The following is a 20,702-nucleotide window of genomic DNA, read 5'->3' on the forward strand; positions in this document are numbered from 1 at the left end:
TTTCATGTTTTTAGATTGTAAGTTTGGGTCTGGGAAAAGGGGAAATCCGGCATGAATAACGCATTTGAAAAAACTAAAACCCTGCAACATAAAAGTAACTGAAATTTTAATTTCCCAAACTCAGTCTGATCATGGATAATATAAAAATTACACAGTGGCAACACATACGATTACACGTTTGATAGGCCCTTTTCCTTTTTGACTGTAAAAATGTGTAGCATTTTATTTCTCTGTCCTGATATGAGGTACATAAAGTCCTACCTTACAAAGGAAAATAACAACTCCCAATCGCACAATTCCCATCGTCTCCATTTGAAGCAAAATGCCTCAAAAGTCCTTCAGGGGTTATTTCCTTATTGTTTTTTAAGATTGTGCAGCTACTTCAATGCTCGAGTTCCCCCAAATGCATGCACATAGGGTGTTTATTATCCTTTAAGGGGAATTTGCCTAGGGGTGCGGCATATGGAGTGATGCAATGTTCCAAGAACAAAAATATGACTGCCAGGACTTGACTGGAAGCTAGGAGTTCTGATAGGGAACACAACAAATACTGCATTCCTAGTGTTTTAAGTTTTATTTTTACATTTAATACACCATTTTTGTATTAATGGTGGCAAATAAAGTAAATATGTTGGAAAATACACAATAGACCATTTATTTAATACACATTATTAAGCTAAACAAAAGTACTGGTCCGTTTTTTAAGGACTAACAAGAATGATTCAATACTAAAGTACTTTTTCATGAATTTTTTTTTGATTGCTAACATGCATTGGTCAAAACTGAAGTCATAATGTCAAAACTCTTTACACAGCCAGCAAAACAGAAATCTAAAGAGACTAAAGAGTATACATATATTCTATATAATTTTTCATTGCTTTCGCACAAAATCTGTGTCATAGCTGTTGTAAAAAGTGGGTGGGACGTGAGTGTGTGTGTGTTTGATGGGTAGGTTTGGGGTAGGGTTAGTGTGTGTGTGTTTGTGTGTGTGTGTGTGTGTGTGTGTGTGTGTGTGTGTGTGTGTGTGTGTGTGTGTGTGTGTGTGTGTGTGTGTGTGTGTGTGTGTGTGTGTGTGTGTGTTTGATGGGTAGGTTTTGGGGTAGGGTTAGTGTGTGTGTTTGTGTGTGTTTTCTGTTTCTTCTCCTGATTTAGATTTAAAAAATGCATATGTTGGTCTCTCTCTCTCTCTCTCTCTCTCTCTCTCTCTCTCTCTCTCTCTCTCTCTCTCTCTCTCTCTCTCTCTCTCTCTCTCTCTGTCTCTCTCTCTCTCTCTCTGTCTCTCTCTCAAACACACACACACACACACACACACACACACACACACACACACACACACACACACACACACACACACACACACTTTGAATATTGGCTGTGATAAATCGCTTGTACTCCATAAAATCTATATTTTTAGTTTAGATGTAGCGACTACACAAATCACTGATTAAACATTAAGAGCTGTTGAATTAATTTATATTAAAATATATAAAATTGAACAACAACAGATGCAAATTATAAAGTTTAATGTTCATAACATTATGAAAAGCATTTACTTTATATGAAAAGTAAATAAAAATTAAAAGTTATGTTGTGATTTTGAATCTGGTAATAAAACAACAGAAAATATTCTGAATTCTGAAAATGTATTCTGTTTGAAAAACAGCACATGTATGATGATCTGTACAGTGATGTCCGTTTCGTGAATCGTTCTTTTGGCCCAATTTACTTTGTTAGCACATATTACAGGTCTAAGGGTGAACAATTAATCCGTGCAAGTTAATACATAGAAAAAAACTGTTTGCCATGATAATCTTTAATCAAACTCTGAATAGTAACTTCCGGTCTGGTTGGACTTAGGTTTTAAACTGTGTATTATCACAGTGTATTAATCCAACTGTGGTTAGTCTGCTATGAGCAAGAGATGGAGAGGAGGAGCGCTGAAGTAAAGCCCTGCCCTGCATTCAATGTTCCCTTTCACTTGGAAATACATCACAGCAAAGAAGAAAACTCACTTACTACTTCCGGTTCACTGGGACTTTAATGAACCAGTCGAACCAATCCACCAAATCAGACTGAATCGTTCTAAACGGTTCACATCTTGAGTCAATGCTGATACACAAGTTACTAAAGTAACTCACACTCTGACATGAGTGACAGTCCCTCCTACTAGAAATAAACCAATATCCTTGTTACTCTAGTAACTCCAACAGATCTGAGAGCTGAGAGAACTGATGAGAACTCATGAGCAGCTGATATTAAGTGTGTGTGTTCAACCGAACATACAGTGGTTTTTGAGTTAACAGTTCTCGAATCCGAACTGAAACTGTTTCTTTCAAACACGTTTGATACTGAGAACCGATGAGCTGAGAATGCATGTCATTTGTTCAGAGGAACGAAATGTAGGTTTCAAGTGTATCAAAATTAAACGTGTTCATCACTTTGCTGTCTTACCACTGTATTATTTTAAAGTTTGGAAACACAAATGCATGGATTGTAAAACATCCAAACTAAACATTTACTTGTTTTATCAATTATGCAAGATATATTCAGGAACAGCTTATTCAATTTCTAAAATCTGAATAAGTTGGTATAAATCTTAAAATGTATTAAATCAAAACAGTAGTTTTGATATAGACTATTCATCTTGCAGCAGTTCTTAGATCAGCACACTTACACACACCGCTACAGCGGTTCTTGAGTCAGAAACTGGTTGCAGTGGTTCTCGAATCACCAGTACAGAATCCAGAACTGTTTCTTTCGGACATGTTCGATACTGAGAATCAATGAGCTGATTGCAAATTACTTATCAATATGTTTGAATGTATTGTCATCCAGCAGGTCTTTTGACCTGGTTTATTGAAAGGAACTGTCCGAAAGAACCAGTTTGTGGAAAAGAACCATCACAATTGTTGATGCAAAACGTTTTTTAAATATTAAAAATGAATTGTGAAAACAGTACAACAGCAATTATAGCAACAACTATAATGAACCATCTGGCTGTACCTTATCTTTTAGATATGATCACAGCAAAACTAAGATGACAGATTTAATAAATGTAAAATATTAATTTTCAGCAAATGTGGGAAAAGAATGCTTAATGAACTATAAAGATGTATATAAGGCCTTGTTTACATTTAACCTCCTTTACTTCTTCACAGCAGAAGGGGGCAAAGGCTTGACAGATGAATCATTGCAGACGGGATGAAGACCCAAATCCTCCAATTCAATTACCAGGGTTCCTGTGCCAGTAGCTGGAGGATTACCTACACACAAACACAGACATTAGAAAAAGGCTATGCTAGCAAGACTTCATTGCTTGAAAAGGAACACTAATTACCATTATCCACAGAAAAAATGATAGCTGTGTATTTGCCATCTTTGACATGGGGAGATTCTCTATCCATAAGGCCCTTTACTTTAATCATTACAGTGTCTTGATTTACACTCAGCCATCCGGCAGGATCATTGGCAACTTTAAACCTGGGAGGAATCAAAACATACAGGTTAAAACTTGAATTGTTTCACAAGAAAATCTTAATGTTTGTTATACAACATTTTGCCTGGAAGTTTAAAATGATTTGAAGTTCATGGAATGTACAGGCATGCTGTCACTTGAATTCTGGTTAGAAGAGATTTGACATTGGAAGGTATTATGTATTCCCTGGCTTTGTGTTTTGTATCTTTTAGTTTGCATTTTACTAGTTTACTATTCCTTGTGCCATTTTTGTAGTCATTTGTAGTCTTTTGGTTGATAACTTCTGTGATCATTCCCAGGTCTTGTTTGCCCCCAGTTTTAAACCCCGGTGTTTGTGTTCCTGGTCGAGTCTTGTCCTACACAGATATAATTTTAGTGCTACTTAATCTGATCCCTGGTTTTCTGTTGAGGATTTGCTATTATGTTTATTTTTAGTTTTTGTCTTTGTCTTTGTATTTGGATCCAGCTCTCCCTTGCTTTTGAATTAACCCAGCGTCACAAAAGACTCAATCATGATTGATCCAGGATTTAGTTTAACTTGGCTTCAGCCAGGCAACCGTTCCTTTGAGGTCCACAACACAGATTTTTTTAGATATCACCTACCTCACAGATTTTCCAGATGTTGCCCTAATTGACTTTTCCTGCCACATACTCAACAAACATTAATTAATTCGTTACCTTTATATAGCGCTTTTCTAGGCACTCAAAACGCTTTATATAGAAGGGGGAATCTCCTCAACCACCACCAATGTGCAGCATACACCTTGATGATGCGACGACAGCCATATTGCGCAAGAACGCCCACCACACACCAGCTGATTGGTGGAGAGGAGACAGAGTGATAAAGCCAATCAGGATATGGGGATTATTAGGAGGCCATGATGGACAGGGGCCAGTGGGCAAATTTGGCCAGTATGCCGGGGTTACACCCCTACTCTTTATCGAAGGACATCCTGGGATTTTTAATGACCACAGAGAGTCAGGACCTCGGTCTCATCCGAAAGACGGTGCTCTTTGACAGTACAGTGTCCCCATCACTATACTGGGGTGTTAGGACCCACACAGACCACAGGGTGAGCACCCCCTGCTGGCCTCACTAACACCTCTACCAGCAGCAACCTAGTTTTCCCAGTTGGTCTCCCATCCAGGTACTGAGCAGGCTCAGCCCTGCTTAGCTTCAGTGGGAGACCAGTCTTGGGCTGCAGGGTGATATGGCTGCTGCATTACCAAACCATACTCGTACTCCATGATGATGGATCGCTGGTGGAATTCCTGGACTATGGTAGAGGGCTGGTAGAGGAGGACTCTTCTTCTTCTTCTTCTTGTTTTTTTGGTTGGGTTGCGGGTAGGTATGGGGCGACAGTCCCTGGACAACCATGGATCCAGTGTTTCCAAATCCGGTGGTCCAGAGTGCAGTGGTCTCTGTGCTGGCAAGTCCGGTGGTCTAGGCAAACACTACAGTCCTCTGTGCTTCCTATTATATGGCCACAGATGCCATTTCTAACTTCTCTTTGTTCTCTTTTTTAGTTCTGCTAAAGCTGCCATGGTGGTTCCCCCTGATCCGCCTCCGTTCCACATCTCTCCTGGACTCATGTTCATTGTTTTTTGGGAGTGTCTGGAATCTCCTCTTTAAGGGGGACTCTTTTACATAGACCCTGGCTTTAAGTTTCCAAAGACCACAGCAAAGTCACAAAGTAACTGTTTGCCACACCTGCCACTGGCTGGTGACTTTGGATTTTACCGGCCATAAATACCAGTATCCAATATATATATTGTGACAAGTGTCCCGAGCGCTCATCAGCGTCGCCCTGGAAACAAGGCGGGCACACCTGCACCCGCTCATCACAGGCTGAGCCGTCACACCTGCAGCTCATCAGCGGGCAGCTTTATAAGCCTGCCCGCCGCCCAGAGAGGTGAGAGATGTCTCCAGAAGACTCGGCTAACTGTTGTCTCCATTTTCCCTCCAGAGAGCAGCGTGTGACGGCCAGCACTCACTCTGAGCACGGATCCAGATCACCGCGAGCACCGAGGACGCAAGAGAGACCACACCGAGCACGGAGCACCCCACTCGACGCACTTTTCACTTCACTATTGTTAATAAATCCACCCTTCGGGGAAATTCACCTGCGCTCCTGTGTCGTGTACTTCTTAACCCCGTCACAATATGGATACTGTACACCTATATCGAGGGAACTTCGCACTGCGTCGGAATAACGAATTTGGGGATGCTCCCTAAGTATCAACGCATATGAAGTATGAATGAAACTAGTCCAATCCTGATTGGTGTTACGTGATGACGTAGATGTGACGGCATAACCGGAAGCTATAAAGGGGAGGCCGGCGCATAGTAGCGTCAGTTATCTCTCTTCAGCATAACACTCTGTGTGAATTGTCTGTCTATTTATTGTTGTTTGTCCCTCTATATATAAAATATATATAATAAAGAGAAAGATATGGTGACCAAGGGCGATTGCAGACGTGTGCCTCCATATCCCCGTTTCATTTCGGGTGCGGACACACATTCGTTATGTGTGCTTTGTTTGGGCGTTCAGCATGCCACAGCGGCTCTCGAGGGAGCCGCCTGTGAGCATTGTGAGAAGCTGATGCTCAAAGTGCTTCGCTCGTGGCTGGCCGATTTTAATGACGGCGGTCAGCCCTGTGAGCCTCTTGGTTCTGGACCCACGGCCGCTGAGGTGGCTCGGCGTCACAGATCATGGGGCTCACAACTGGATTTGTCAACGGAGATTTAGACTGCTAAGGCACTTTCTCAATCATCCGCTGACAGTTCAGATGATCTCCCTCCCCACGTGGAAGCCCGCGCTGCAGCTTCTTCCCCCGGGGTGGGCGGTCCGATGCTTGTGCTCTCTGGTTCTGAGGAACCGGACAAGTTTGATATCGAGGCCGGTGGTGAAGAAAATGTGTCGGAAAATGAGGAGTTGGTTGAGGTACTGACCCGTGCAGTGGCCAAATTAAATATCGATTGGCCACAAGAAACGCAGGAAATCCAGCCACCAGGCAGGCTGGACGATCGCTTTCTGTCTCGCCGGGGATGAAGGAGAAGGACAAAACCTTTCTCCTAGATTCCCTGATTTCGCCTTCGGGTCTGTTCGGCGACGCCATTAACACCATCGTCGACAGATTCCAGGAGACGAAAAAGCAATCGGCAGCTTTCCAGCAATTTCTCCCTTGCCATTCTAATGGGAAGGCTGTCCCAAGTGGGCAGCCTCAGCCTTCAACCAGCTCCTCGCACCGGCAGGTGCAAAAAGAGAGCGTCATGTTTAGACCCCCTCCTCCAGGAGCCTGGCAACAAAGGCGACGCTCTCACCAGCAGTCTTCAACGTCGAAGGGCGATCTGAGGAACGTCCTTCTCACTAAGAAGGCTGCTGGGAAGAAGTCCTAGCCGCAGCAGGACTTCTAAGAGCGGTCCCTCCCACACGGGGCAACCGAGGTTGCATCCTGCGCGGCGCTCTTGGGAAAACAATGTGGTAATCCCGCCGTCACAGACGCTTCGGGCTACATCGTTTTCCCATGGAAAGATGCTGCTCCAGTCGCCTCGAAAAAGTCCTGCGACTGGACGGCATGTGTCTTCACACACTGAAAATCGTTTCCAGCTGCTTCCTGCCGGGGTTCTGCTTCAGGGGGTTGGGAACAAGGCTCAGTTAACACCCGAGGTCGGCCTCGAGAGGCTGATTCCCTTAGTAGATTATCTCGGCGCATGGAAATGCCTTCCGAATATATCAACATGGGTCCTGCGTACTGTAGAAATAGGGTACAGACTGCAGTTTGATCACCCCCCTCCGAAATTCAATGGGGTGACATGGACTGCAGTTGTGCCTCAGCAGGTTCGGGTAATGGAACAAGAAGTAAAATCCTTGCTGGCAAAGGAAGCCATTGAGAAGGTTCCGATGTCAGAGAGGGAGGCCGGGTTCTACAGCCGGTTCTTTATAAAAAAGGATGGAGGGCTTCGGACGATTTTAGATCTAAGGTATCTGAAATGGTGTCTGAGGAGGTTCAGGTTCAAGATGTTGACTATCCCTACCATCGTGAGTCAGATCCAGCCCAAGGACTGGTTCGTCACGATAGATTTAAAAGACACCTATTTCCATATATCCATCCTTCCATGGCAAGTTCCTGAGGTTCGCTTTCGAGGCGAAGCGTACCAAAATTGTGTAGTTCCGTTCGGTCTAGCTCTTTCCCCTCACATGTTCAGAAAGTGCATGGATGCAGCTCTGGCTCCATTGAGACTTCAGGGCATCCGTATACTGAATTATATTAACTGGCTAATCCTGGCACAGTCGTACGAGATGGCAATTCAACATCGAGATGTATTCTGTCCCACATCCAGTGCTTGGGGCTGACTGAGACTCAACGCAAAAAAAAATGTGTTGGAGCCGGCCCAGAAAACGAGTTTTCTGGGGATTATATGGGACTCGATTTTGATGCGGGCACAATTAGTCGAGAGTCGAGAACACTCTGGCAATAGTCTCAGGAAAAAAGCTGGGCCAGAATATCACTGAGAAAGTGTTAGGGTACCTAGCAGCAGCGTTCATCGTAATTCCCTTCAGCCTGTTGCACATGAGGGCCCTACAGTGGTGGCTAAAGACCAGAGGGTTTTCCCCCCAAGGGAACCCGTTCCGTATGATCAGAGTATCGCTCTAGTTCGGGCTCTAGTTTCGGGCTCTAGTCATATGGAAGAAAGTCTGGTTTCTGTCCCAGGGATCAGTGCTGGGAGCATCATGTAATTTTAGGCCCTGAATACAGGCCTTACTAGGTAGTAGCTAGACAGTGGCTGAGGTGGTTCTTAGTGGTTAATGGTGCTATTGACATTCATGAAAAGTCCATCAATGCAACTCTATGGGATCTTTATTGTTCGCTTCAAGATTGAGTTGTCAAACGAAATAATTAATTTTGCAACATTACTTACGTTATCTTCTGTGAGGTTTGAGTTGCGTTATCATTGCTGTCATACACAGTAATAACAGCTGTGCCAGTGGTTGAAAAACCTTTTCCTTCCATGTCAGCAGCCACAACTGTCAAAGTATATTTGGGCCATTTCTGAAAGGGAAGATGTTTTCACATGATTTTGTTCACATGAAATAATTCTTTACCACTGCAAGATCATTCCTCAGATTTCTCACTTCTTTGTCCAAGCCTTCAGAATTCACAGAAATTCCTCCAGTGAGAGAGCTGATTTTAAACATGTTTGCATTTGGCAATTCAGGATCTTGCTTAATGATTTTGTATCTGACATCTGCATTGTAAGTCCTTATGTCATCTGCATCAGTGGCTGTGATGGTCATAAACTCATGACCTTCAGTGAGAGAAGAATAAAGACTGATTAGGTGGTACGAGCTGAAGAGGCTGAAACCATTTCATCGAGAATCTGCACCTACACCTACCTATTATAGCAGCTTCAGGAACTTCTCCATTGAATGGATTTTGTGTAAAAGCAGGAGGATTATCATTTTCGTCTATTACATTTACAACAAGTTCCACTGGATTTTCTGCTATAGTAGACCCATCAACTCCAGTGGCATGAGCTTCAATCTAAAGACAGGAGAAGAAATACAGGCCTGTTAAGAAGCAAATATCTGAGGTTGTATTTTTTAGTCCATGTCTGTTGGCTTTGTCACATCATGTCTGTCTGTCTTTGTGTAAGCACATGGCTGGTATTTGTCATTGCTGGTCATGTGCTTGTGTTTGTCATGTTTTGTGTGAGCACATGGTTTCTCACGTGTTCCTTGTGCCATGTGCTCTCATGTCTATTGTCTGAAACACGTCCCTCTTGTTGCCTGATTATTGATAAATTTGCCCCACCCGTTCTTTCTCATCACCTGCCTTGTTTTTTTCCCTAGTTAGGCCCCGTCCACACGAAGCCAGAGCTTTCCCAATCCAATCTTTGCAATCTTTCAATCACATGAGAGCAATGAAAACGACTCAAAACTATTTAGTATACATGCCAGGCCAGTGTGTGGTGCTGTAATTCTGCCACAGAAATACACTAAAAATGGAGAAGAAGAGTTGTGGCTAGAAGGGATATAGCAGTGGTAGGAGGTGAGGCAAAATCTCATGATAAACTAACAAGAAATACATTTGCTACTTAACAGATGTGTTTTATTAACACCTACACCCACCCGACCCTAAACATACCCTTACAATAATGCAAATACGGTAATTAAATGACGCAATATTGATGTGCGCATGCCCAGTGCCTGTAGTAGTATCCTTTAACTGTTTCACCGCGTGTTGGACGTAGTGTGATGACATCACCGTTTCGCAAAATATACGGATTGGCTGTACACACGAAAACGGAAGATTGTCGGTTTCAGATTTATCCACTCTGGGACACGGTTTCAGAATATATTGGATTCATGCTTCCAAAACGCTGGATCTGTGTGGACGAAATGCTGATATGGTACAAAATGTATCCATATACAGCTAAACGTGTCTCCGTGTGGATGGGGCCTAAGTCTCCTTGTGTTTGCAGTCTTGTGTTGGATCATTGTCGTCTGTTACCCATCATGTACTCCTGTTTTTCCTTATGCTCTTTGTGTTCGTAAGTTGTGTTTTTTTTTCTGTTCTTCCTGCACTTAAATCCTCGCTCCCTTCATCTCACTCTAACATAACGATCAAACCATAATGAGGACTCAGCGGAAGAGGGGACCAAGCAAACCACCAGCCTCCACTGTTCCCTGCACCTAGCTTCCAGTGTATATTCCATTCTAAAGCTTTGTTCCCTTCGTCAGCAAGGGGCGGATCTAATAAAGTTTACTTTACGATTTAGCAGCGTGGCGAAGGGTCTAGAGCTCAACAATTGGGCGCTCAAAGACCTCGTTAATTATGCCCTTGATGAGCCCTTTGACTGGTATGTCATAAGGGGCCTGAATTGCACGGGATTTGAGGTGGTAGTGGAATATTTTGCTCGCTAGGTAGAGAAGGCTGCCAGAGAGGCGGTAACTCCTCCTAAGGCGGCCATAGAATAGACATGAACACCACAGCACCCCAGAGGCGGCCACAACCATACCATCGTCTCACCGACGCAAGCAAGGGACGAGAAGAAAGGCTTTCTCCATGTCAGCAAGGTCAAGAGGACCCAATTGCTGTGGTCCCGAATCCAGTGGTCCCGGAGGACATGACTTTGGTGGTCCGGGAGGACCCGACAGCAGTGGTCCCAAGCCCAGAGACTGTCCCTGAGCCCGCTGTCAGCCCAGGTCCAAGCTCATTGCCCTGCCTGCGCCATCCAGGCTCCTTGCCATGACTGAGCCATCCAGTCCCTGACCAGCCTCCAGTGATGGTTCCAGAACCTGACCAGTATCTAGTGGTGGCCCCAGCCGTCACCTAGAGTACAGAGTGGGTGTCTAGAGCGCAACCAGATTCTAGAGAGGACTCCGTCTCCTCTCCCGATTCCAAGGAGGACTTTGCCCCCTGAACGGTGTGAGCAGGCCTGGCCTCCTAAACTGATCAGCCAGCCCCAGTTAAGGATCCTGACTGGCCCGACCCTCCCTGGCTTCATGCTAGCAATCTGGACCCGTCCGATCCAGATCCACTGGAGTCCACCTGGTTCGTTCCTCCCGTCCCACCCTGGTCGTCGGCCAGGACTCCAGAGTCCCCAGAGCCCGCGTGGTCTGTCCCTCTCATTCTGCCTTGGTCATCTGCCAGGATTCCAGAACCATCTGAGTCTCATTGGTTCAACTATCCTGCCCCTCCCTGGTCCCTTCTAGGACTTTCTAGGTGGTCCCATCCGCTCTGACTTTTCTCCACCTCCCTCTTGAACTTTTTGTGTGCTCTGGTGGAGCGTCTGGTAGCTGCTCTGTAAGGAGGGCGCATTGTCACATGTCTGTCTTGTCTTTTTGTAAGCACATGGCTGGTATTTGTCATTGCTGGCCTTGTTCATGTGCATGTGTTGTCATGTTTTGTGTCAGCACATGGTTTGTCACATGTTCCTTGTGCCATTTGCTCCCATCTCTATTGTCTGGACCACACCACTCTGCTTACCTAATTATTGATTAATTTGCCCCACCTGTTCTCCCTCATCACCTGCCTTGTTTGTTCCCTATTTAGTCTCTTTGTGTTTGCAGTCAGTTTGCAGATTGTTGTCTTCTGTTACCCATCATTTACTTCCATTTTTTCTTTCCAGGTTCCCTGCTCTGTGTTCTTAATTTGTAGTTCAAATTTTCCCCTCGTGAGTTGTTTTTGTTTGTTTCTGTTTATATTATTATTTATATAAATGCCATTCTTCTCCGTGCCTTTGTGTCCTTGCTTCCTTAATTTCACCCCTACCCTGACAACAGTCTCTGCAAACACATCAAAACACTTCATGTGTGTCAAGCCATTTCATGGGGCATTTTTAATCCAATTAGTTGATCACAGCTTTCAAAGAATTAAGAATGTTTAGACAATCTAATGCTAAAAAATACAAAGAACTAACTGTTGATTTTTAAAGTTAGAGACACTAAAAACTCTATCAGCTTACTCTGTATGAAGCTTTTGTTTCTCTGTCGAGTGGCCGAGTCACAAACAGATTCCCTGAGGATCTGTCTACAGTGAAAACCCCCTTAGGGTCCAGATCTGCCCCTTCACCTGTGATCTTGTATTGTATCTGATATTCAGAAGCATAGCTTGACCTTATCTAAATACAGAAAGAAATAAGAGAACAAAGTCAATAACAGACCATCTCGTCCATCTAATTTTGAACAGTCCCTTTAAGACTTTCACTCACCCGGACCAGCTTTATTGGGAAAGGACCCTTGCTATTCTCAGGTACACTGAACGGAGGAATAATCCAACCTCTCTTTGCTCTTTTCAGACCCGTCGAAGACTTTGGAAATGTCAGAACCAGATCGTCAGAGGGAGATTCCATCTGGAAATGCTAGTGAAAGGCAATGAGCAACAAAACATTTTTTTTTACAATTAAATACAGCACACAAGTTATTAAACAGTTAGACTTAATAATAACATCCATTCATAAGTCACTTGTAAATTATTAGTTAATGATGATCTAATAATTTACAAAACATGACTTTATGTTCATAAATTATTAATAAGTTGCATGCTAATGATTTTCAAATGTTATCTTAAAAAAAATGTAAATCATAAAATAAATCAAACAGCTCATTAGTAGATGATAAGTTATTAGTTGATTTATATCAGATAATGATACTAAATTATACTAAAAACAATGTTGACATGCACCAATCAGGCATAACATTTTAATCAGGCATAACAATATGACAATAATAATAACTGGTGAAGTGAATAACAATAATTATCTCTTCATCACGGCTCCTGTTAGTGGGTGGGATATATTAGGCAGCAAGTGAACATGTTGTCCTCGAAGTTGATGTGTTAAAAACAGGAAAAATGGACAACAGTAAGGATTTGAGCGAGTTTGACAAGGGCCAAATTATAATGGCCAGACGACTGGGTCAGAGCATCTCCAAAACTGCAGCTCTTGTGGGCTGTTCCCGGTCTGCAGTGGTCAGTATCTATCAAAAGTGCTCCAAGGAAGGACCAGTGGAGAACCGGCCACAGGGTCATGGGCGGCCAAGGCTCATTGATGCACGTGGGGAGCGAAGGCTGGCCCGTGGGGTCCGATCAAACAGACGAGCTACTGGAGCTCAAACTGCTCCAGAAGTTAATGCTGGTTCTGATAGAAAGCTGTCAGAATACACAGAGCATCTCAGTTTGTTGCGTATGGGGCGGCATAGCCGCTGACCAGTCAGGGAGCACATGCTGACCCCTGACCCCGCCGAAAGCACCAACAGTGGCACGTGAGCATCAGAACTGGACCACGGAGCAATGGAAGAAGGTGGCCTGGTCTGAGGAATCACGTGTTCTTTTACATCACGTGGATGGCCGGGTGTGTGTGTGTGGCTTACCTGGGGAACACATGGCCCCAGGATGCACTATGGGAAGAAGGCGAGCCGGCGGAGGCAGTGTGATGCTTTGGGCAATGATCTGCTGGGAGACCTTGGGGCATGACATCCATATACAGCCTTTCATGGAAATTATATTCTGGTGGCTGTGGCTCTTCCAGCAGGATAATGCTCCTGACACAAAGCACAAATGCTTCAGGAATGGTTTGAGGAGCACAACGAGTTTGAGGCGTTGACCTCCAAATTCCTCAGATCTCAATCCAATCGAGCATCTGTGGGATGTGCTGAACAAACAAGTCCGATCCATGGAGGCCCCACCTCACAACTTACAGGACTTAAAGGATCTGCTGCTAACATCTTGGTGCCAGATACCACACAGCACACCTTCAGGGGTCTAGAGGAGTCCATGCCTCGATGGGTCGGCAAAAGGGAGACCAACACAATATTAGGTCATATTGTCATGCCTAATTGGTGTAAAAACGTAATATTTATATTTATTTATAAGTGATAATTAATTAATCAACTAATAAATTATCTACTGTCTACTATTGACCTTTTTGGTTTATTTCCTGATTTACTTTTATTTAGATAACCTACAACACACCTGTAAATTGTTAGCATAGTACTTATTTATAATTTATGAACATATAGTCTTCTTTTGTAAATTATTAGTTTATCATTAACTAATAACTTATAACTGAACGTTATTAGTGTTACCCAAGTATTAATTTATGGGGAGGGGTATATTTTGGGGTCCCTATTCAATAAACAAATTTAGGGTTTATTAGCTTTACTTTTCATGGCTGGCTGTACATTATTCCCCAATGGAGTTGAATGTAAAACAGTGTAAACGTTTAGGTAATCATAGGTTTTAGGCTTTAGTTTTGTATGAAAGAAACATATCGGCAGATATTTTTGTTGTTTGAAACCAATCAGAGGGCAGCGACAAATTACATTCATCCATTGGGTTTCGAAATTTCAAGAATCTAACACATCACCAATATTTAGTCCTAAACCTATACAGGAATTGATCATTAAATATGTTCAACACATTGAAAACTGAAGTGTCCAATAGAGGTCAGGCTTGTGCTGTACTGACAGTTTCCAAAAGGAGCTTGTTTGTACCTGTGGAGAGGAGACGGTTGTGGTCGTGTCCATGTGATGGTCCTCATGATGGTGAACTCGCTCAACTCTGACAGATACTGTGTGCTTCGTGCCACTGGAGTCCCAAGCGTGCACAGAAAACACCTTGTGGCCTTCATGAAGTGTCACTTGTCTCTTGAGTGTTACAGTCCCATCCCTGTTCACATCAAACCACTTGTCAGCGGACTGAAAGAGTGTTCTCGTTCTTCCATCGCATGTATTGAAAATTACTGTCAGAAAAGGGATTCAATTGATGCAATAAAGAGTCTTGTCACATGTAAGCCTGGTTCCCTGAGTAGGGAACAAGATGCTGTGTTAGCAGCTGATGCTATGGGAACATTCTCCAGGTGTGACGGTGAGCTGAAATAGTGTTTATACTGTAATACATTGTGGTTAGTCAGAAAATAAGGCTAAGCAAGCCCTCATTTTATTTTATTTAAAAAAATGTAACATTACCAGCCTCTCTCTCAGTGTATACATTTTACCCTACTCCATCACACACCCAAAACATGCCAGGAGTGCAGTAACATTTAGCCCAGCTTCCAGATATGGAATATGGATTTGTCTTTCATTTAATTTATTATATTTAATTTATTTTATATTTCCTTTTACTGAAAAACTAAAGCATCAAGATGAATATTGCCTGTACTAGTGTCTGTACCTCTCACTGAGAGAAAGCACATCTTATCAATATGTTTTAGGGAACATTCTAGTTACAACTGGAGCTTAATCACACAAGGCAACTATTTGAGCAATGTTGCATCCATGCTAGGCATCTAGAGAGTTCTTGCCCAGAACAGAACCATTCCGCCAATTCAAACTGTGCTATTTGTCAAAACTATTCGACAATAGTGGTCCTGACAGAAACACTTTTAATTTTAAAGTTATCAGAGTGAGCAGAGCATGCATGTGTGGCTTGAGTATAACAAACACCCAAGCACTTAATGTGTGTGTCTCCACATTGAAACACACACTTATGAAAAAGCATAGTGTTACCTGGGCAAAGATAACTCTCGCTGTGATTTGCTGGAAATTCTAACAAAACACATTTAGATAATTAACTTCCTGAATAAGAAAATCTGAGGAGCAATAGTGCATCCTTTTGAGGCTCGGCTGGAGGGTTTCCTCATAGCATCATCTACTGACTCAGCGTAAAGTGAATCTATGTAAGAGAACACTTATTTATGGCATACAACACTTACATTTGAGTTAGATCCTCAATTTTCTCTCTGATGAAAGCAAATTCAGTGGATACAGAACATGTTCAAATTGAACAGAATTTTATAGTTACATTTTTTTTGTAAAAACTCCAAACCTTTAGTGACCTTAAGGCTTTATTTAAAGATAACACAGCCTACCTCTTCCTAGTCGTTTTCCTTGGTGAAGGTCATCTCTGTGTACTTTAAAAACCAGCAACTCCGACTCAAAGCCAGGTGTACATGAAGACTCCTCCACAAATCCACAAACAAAAGCCTAAGATGAAACATATTAAATCCCTTTTTATAATATATACACTTCAAAACAAAACTGGGGGCATTTCGTACAGTGTGAACTTTTATCTTTGAAGTTTAAACGACTTTTTAAAAATAAATCAGCATGTCATTATAGAACATGAATTACACCTTTTCAGTTCATAGACTTTACTACCTTTGCTGCTAGTGTTTTGGAAGAATGAGTCGATTAAAACATTTATGAAGCATTTTGGTAGTTCCTTTCAGAAGGAACTCAACGCTGCGTCATGGTGTTGACGCAATGGGAACGCCTTCAGCATGCATGGTTTGGGTCTTGTGTCTGGCGAGGCAGCGCAGCGACTTTGATCATGTGGACTGAAGGTGGAGTGGGCAAAGGTTTTCTAGAAAGGTCAAGACGGAGCTATGATGCTCTCAGGCCTTGGAAGCCCACTTTGAGGTCCTCTGGGGGAACCCTACTTAAAGACTACATACTGCATGCTGCGGGGGCTTGGGCCCTAGGAATGGATAGTTTGGCAGACCAAGAACTGGATTGGATTGCCTTTTGAGTCCCACTCTCTTGTCTGTCACCCTCTCCTATTCTAGTTATGGAGGCGATATGATTCTTCCCTGATACAGCGAAGTGATAAAGACAGTGTTGACAGACAACCCCTTCCAAGTACATTCAATTATCGATATGCTTCCCTCATAATCCACAATGGATCAGCATCCCACTTTCTCATCTGTCGCCCCTAAAGCATTCTAAGTGGTCTGTTAGTTTGTCACAGCATGAAATTGCTTAAAACAGCTACAGGCACACCACTCTCTTGTCTGTATCTTCTGAAAGTATTTTTTCTATTGTAACAGACATAGGCCAGTACAGAGTCCTGCACGGGTTCCTGAGTCGCCGCGGACAGGCACAGAATGCCGCCGCCGGTGTGCGTACACTCATTGAAAATAAAGTGCTCAAATTTTAAAGACGTGGCACGGTGCTGTATTTACTTTTGTATGACCTGGCAATAAATGAATGAATGAGGCATTTATATAGCGCTTTCATATGTACTATTGTACACCCAAAGCGCTTCACAACCATATCAGGGGTCTCTCCTCAACCACCACCAGTGTGCAGCATCCACTTGGATGATGCGACGGCAGCCACAGTACAACGGCGCCAGTGCGCTCACCACACACCAGTGATAGGTGGAGAGGAGAGAGGGTGTAGGCCTATATAATGTTTTATGCTAAACTGATTTTATCTCGGGTGTGGGTTGGGTGTCGGTTCTATCTTAAGCGGGTTGGGTCGGGTGCGGATTTACAAAATTGGACAGGCCAGTAAGAGCAGTGCAGGTAAACCTCTGATTCAAAAGGCACTCTAGAAACAGACACTAGACACTGTGGTCTTTAGCCTCCTTGTGGTTCGAACTGAAGGGGCTACACTATTCTCTTCCGAATAGGATTGGGGGTTAGAACAGCCAATTGCTAGAGCAGATGGATTGAGAGCTAAAGAATGGCACCCCTCGCGCTCTCTTTTCTTTTAGATTGGATGTTGAAGTACATGCTCCCCTCAATCGTGTTGCTTTTAAATAGCATTACAATTTGCAGAGGCCTAGGCACAGCTAATGTGGGGGAACAGTAGTGGAAGCTTGTCAGGGGACTGTAGCTGTGAACTCCCTGGTTAGTTCTGCCCAAAGGAGTTCAAGCAAAAGATTTCTTCCTTTGGAAGATTATCTACAGGTTTTTTGCTCCTTGACCAGTCGGTTCTCTGGACAGTCCCTACTGGGTAGGTTTTAAAAAGGGGGATCAGAGCTGCAGAACTGTTCTTACTCTTGATTACTTGGTATGCAACTTATATGGCATCCCAAGGTTCAGATCCTTCAGATTGAGCTACATTTGGTTCTAGGGGTGGGAATCACAGGGTACCTCACAATATGATACACGATACATGGTTCACAAAACCAATAACATCACGATACATCAATTCTGAGATATCATTATAGGATTGTCTAGCAATATATTGATTATCTCACAATATCCGTCTGACTATGAAAACAAAATGGCTATGAAAGGTTAAGTGCAGGGACCCACTTTATATTAAGTGGCCTTAACTACTATGTACTAACATTGTAATTAATCAATTGATATAATGCACTTATTATGTACATACATGTTTCCCATATCACCACACCTGTCCCTAACTCTACCCGTATCCACCTCAATATCAGCAAAGGTGTTTTGCAATACAATTTGAACACAGTAAGTACATTGTACTTATTTTTCTGATGTAAGTACATAGTACTTAAGGCCACCTAATATAAAGTGGGGCCGTGCAGATTTTACAGACTTTGGAAATAAATGTGGCATCTATTATTTTACTCAATTTGAGCAATACGTTTGACTTTTCTTAGTTAACTTATGTTCCCGTTTCCCTCATTCATGTGTTAAGCGCCACCTTGAGGAGACATGAAGAAGCGAGGCTGGGAGCCGAGAAATCTATTTATTGCTCCTTATTTTATTAAGGGGCGGCAATGGCTCAGTGGTTCATGTAGATTGTCTACAAACCGGAAGGTTGGTGGTTCGATTCCCAGTTCCACCTGACCAAGTGTCGAGGTTTTCTTGAGCAAGACACCGAACCCCAGCTGCACCCGACGAGCTGGATGGTGCCTTACATGGCTGACATCGCTGTCGGTGTATGAATGGGTGTATGTGCGGCGAAAATGTAAAGTGCTTTGGATGGCAATAGGGTCTGTTAAAAGCGCTATATATAAATGCAGTCCATAATTAAAATATCAGTATTTGGCATCAGCATGTCGATTCTTGTATCGCACAAAATAGGACAATGATTTATTGCCATATTGATATTTTGTCCCACCCCTTCTAACTATTGAGGAATGTGTTCTAGCAATTTTTTTTTTTTTAAACATTTTTTTATAGGTCTGCAAATACTTTGATTTCACAGAGTGGAAAGTTTCGACACAAGTGATTCAACTGTTTATGCATATAACCTGCTACACATAAATTCAAATAACAGACCTAAGATTAAATCAGTAAAATAAGATAAAAAGGGTGTTTCTTTTCACTTATAGGTACTTTTGTCTCTATGGATTTAAAAATAAACCTAGAGACCAAACGTGAAAATCTACAAGCATATTACTCTCTTTGCACTCAGTTTGCAGTTGTAAAATAAACGTTTTAAAAACACTAAATAAACACAGTTCTCTACATTAGACATAGCATTCAGAACTGATTTAATTTAGAAAACACTGCCATTCAAAATGCCACACTATATAATACAAACTTTTATAACTGGATTATAAGTTTGGGTCTGGGACAAGGAGAAATCAGGCATTAATAATACATTTGAAAATACTAAACCCCTGCAATGTAAAAATTACTGAAATTACCTAAACTCTGTCCAACCAATGATAATATAAAAATTACACACTGGCAACAGCAACACATACGATTAAACGTCTGATATTAATTTTTGGCTGTAAAAATGTGTAGCATTTTATTTCTCGTTCCTGATATGAGGTACATAAAGTCCTACCTTACAAAGGAACATAACAACTCCCAATCGCACAATTCCTATTGTCTCCATTTGGAGCAAAATGCCTCAAAAGTCCTTTAGGGGTTATTTTCGTATTGATTTTTAAGATTGTACAGCTACTTCAATGCTCGAGTTCCCCCACATGCATGCACATAGGGTGTTTATTACCTTTTTAGGGTATTTGTCTAAGGGGGCGGCATATGGAGTGATGCAATGTTCCAAGAACAAAAATATGACTGCCAGGACTTGACTGGAAGCTAGGAGTTCTGATAGGGAACACAACAAATACTGCATTCCTAGTGTTTTTAAAGTTTAAAGGTTTTTTGTTTTTGTTTTTACATTTACTACACTATTTTTGACAAATGAAGAATAAAGTAAATTTGTTGGAAAATACACTACTTATTGGCTTATTGGTTATTTGGCTACACAAAAATATTGGTCAGTTTTTTAATGGCTAGCAAGCATTATTCAATACTAAAGTACTTTTGCATAAATTTATTCTAGACTTTTTTTTCGTTGATTGCTAACATGCATTGGTCAAAACTGAAGTCATAATGTCAAACTCTTCACACAGTCAGCAAAACAAAAATCTAGAGACTTAATATATATATATATATATATATATATATATATATATATATATATATATATATATATATATATATATATATATATATATATATATATAGTAATAATTTGTCATTGCTTCCACACAAATTCTGTGGCGTAGTTGCTTTAAAAGGTGGGTGGGATAGAAGGTTTGTTCAATGGCGTAGTGGCAGAGCAAAATTGGTTAAATATTTGTTAAGTTCTCACCAAAGCTCTCTATTTTGCTGTAGATCATTGAACTGTTACACTGCCTTAGAAGTCTGTCCGAAATCAGTTCCCTTTCAAGGGAACTTGAACTGCGTCTACAGTTAGGGATACTTCCTAAGCAATAGCATCTCTGAAAGCATGAATGAAATCTAGTCCAATCCTGATTGGTGTTGCGTCATGACGTAGTATATGACGGCATTCACGGAGGCTACAAAGGGGAAGCTGGCAGATAGTACAAACAGCTTTCACTCTTCAGCAAGGCACTCTCTGTCACTCTGTTTTGCCTATTTGGTGTTGTTTGTCCCACATTGGCCCAGTCGTGAGACATGGCAGTTCGGCATCGAGATGTCATTCTGGCCAATATTCGGTGCTTGGGGTTGAGAATCAACACAAAGAAG

The 20,702-nt window shown here is 42.2% G+C and overlaps 2 protein-coding genes across 2 annotated transcripts in view; both read right to left on the reverse strand.

The window, feature by feature from the left end:
* The window catches only part of si:busm1-71b9.3 (cadherin-1), a 54,248-nt gene extending 53,063 nt beyond the window's left edge, over positions 1–1,185 (reverse strand). The window contains exon 1 of the mRNA XM_067451829.1: positions 262–1,185. Within this exon, the coding sequence (XP_067307930.1) occupies positions 262–312 (51 nt within the window). The 5' untranslated portion in view covers positions 313–1,185. The remainder of the gene's footprint in view (positions 1–261) is intronic.
* Positions 1,186–3,003: 1,818 nt separating this feature from the next.
* Positions 3,004–19,635, reverse strand: LOC137084974 (cadherin-1). The gene is made up of 10 exons (XM_067451562.1): positions 19,489–19,635; positions 15,852–15,966; positions 14,476–14,723; positions 12,195–12,344; positions 11,949–12,104; positions 8,875–9,022; positions 8,614–8,786; positions 8,400–8,530; positions 3,338–3,480; positions 3,004–3,263 (listed from the first exon to the last, which is right to left on the reverse strand). Exons 1-10 carry the CDS (start codon positions 19,537–19,539, stop codon positions 3,145–3,147), a joined length of 1,434 nt encoding a protein of 477 aa, XP_067307663.1. The 5' UTR covers positions 19,540–19,635; the 3' UTR covers positions 3,004–3,144.
* Positions 19,636–20,702: the final 1,067 nt, after the last annotated feature.

Source organism: Pseudorasbora parva, chromosome 1, assembly GCF_024679245.1.
Source record: "Pseudorasbora parva isolate DD20220531a chromosome 1, ASM2467924v1, whole genome shotgun sequence".
NCBI lineage: Eukaryota > Metazoa > Chordata > Actinopteri > Cypriniformes > Gobionidae > Pseudorasbora > Pseudorasbora parva.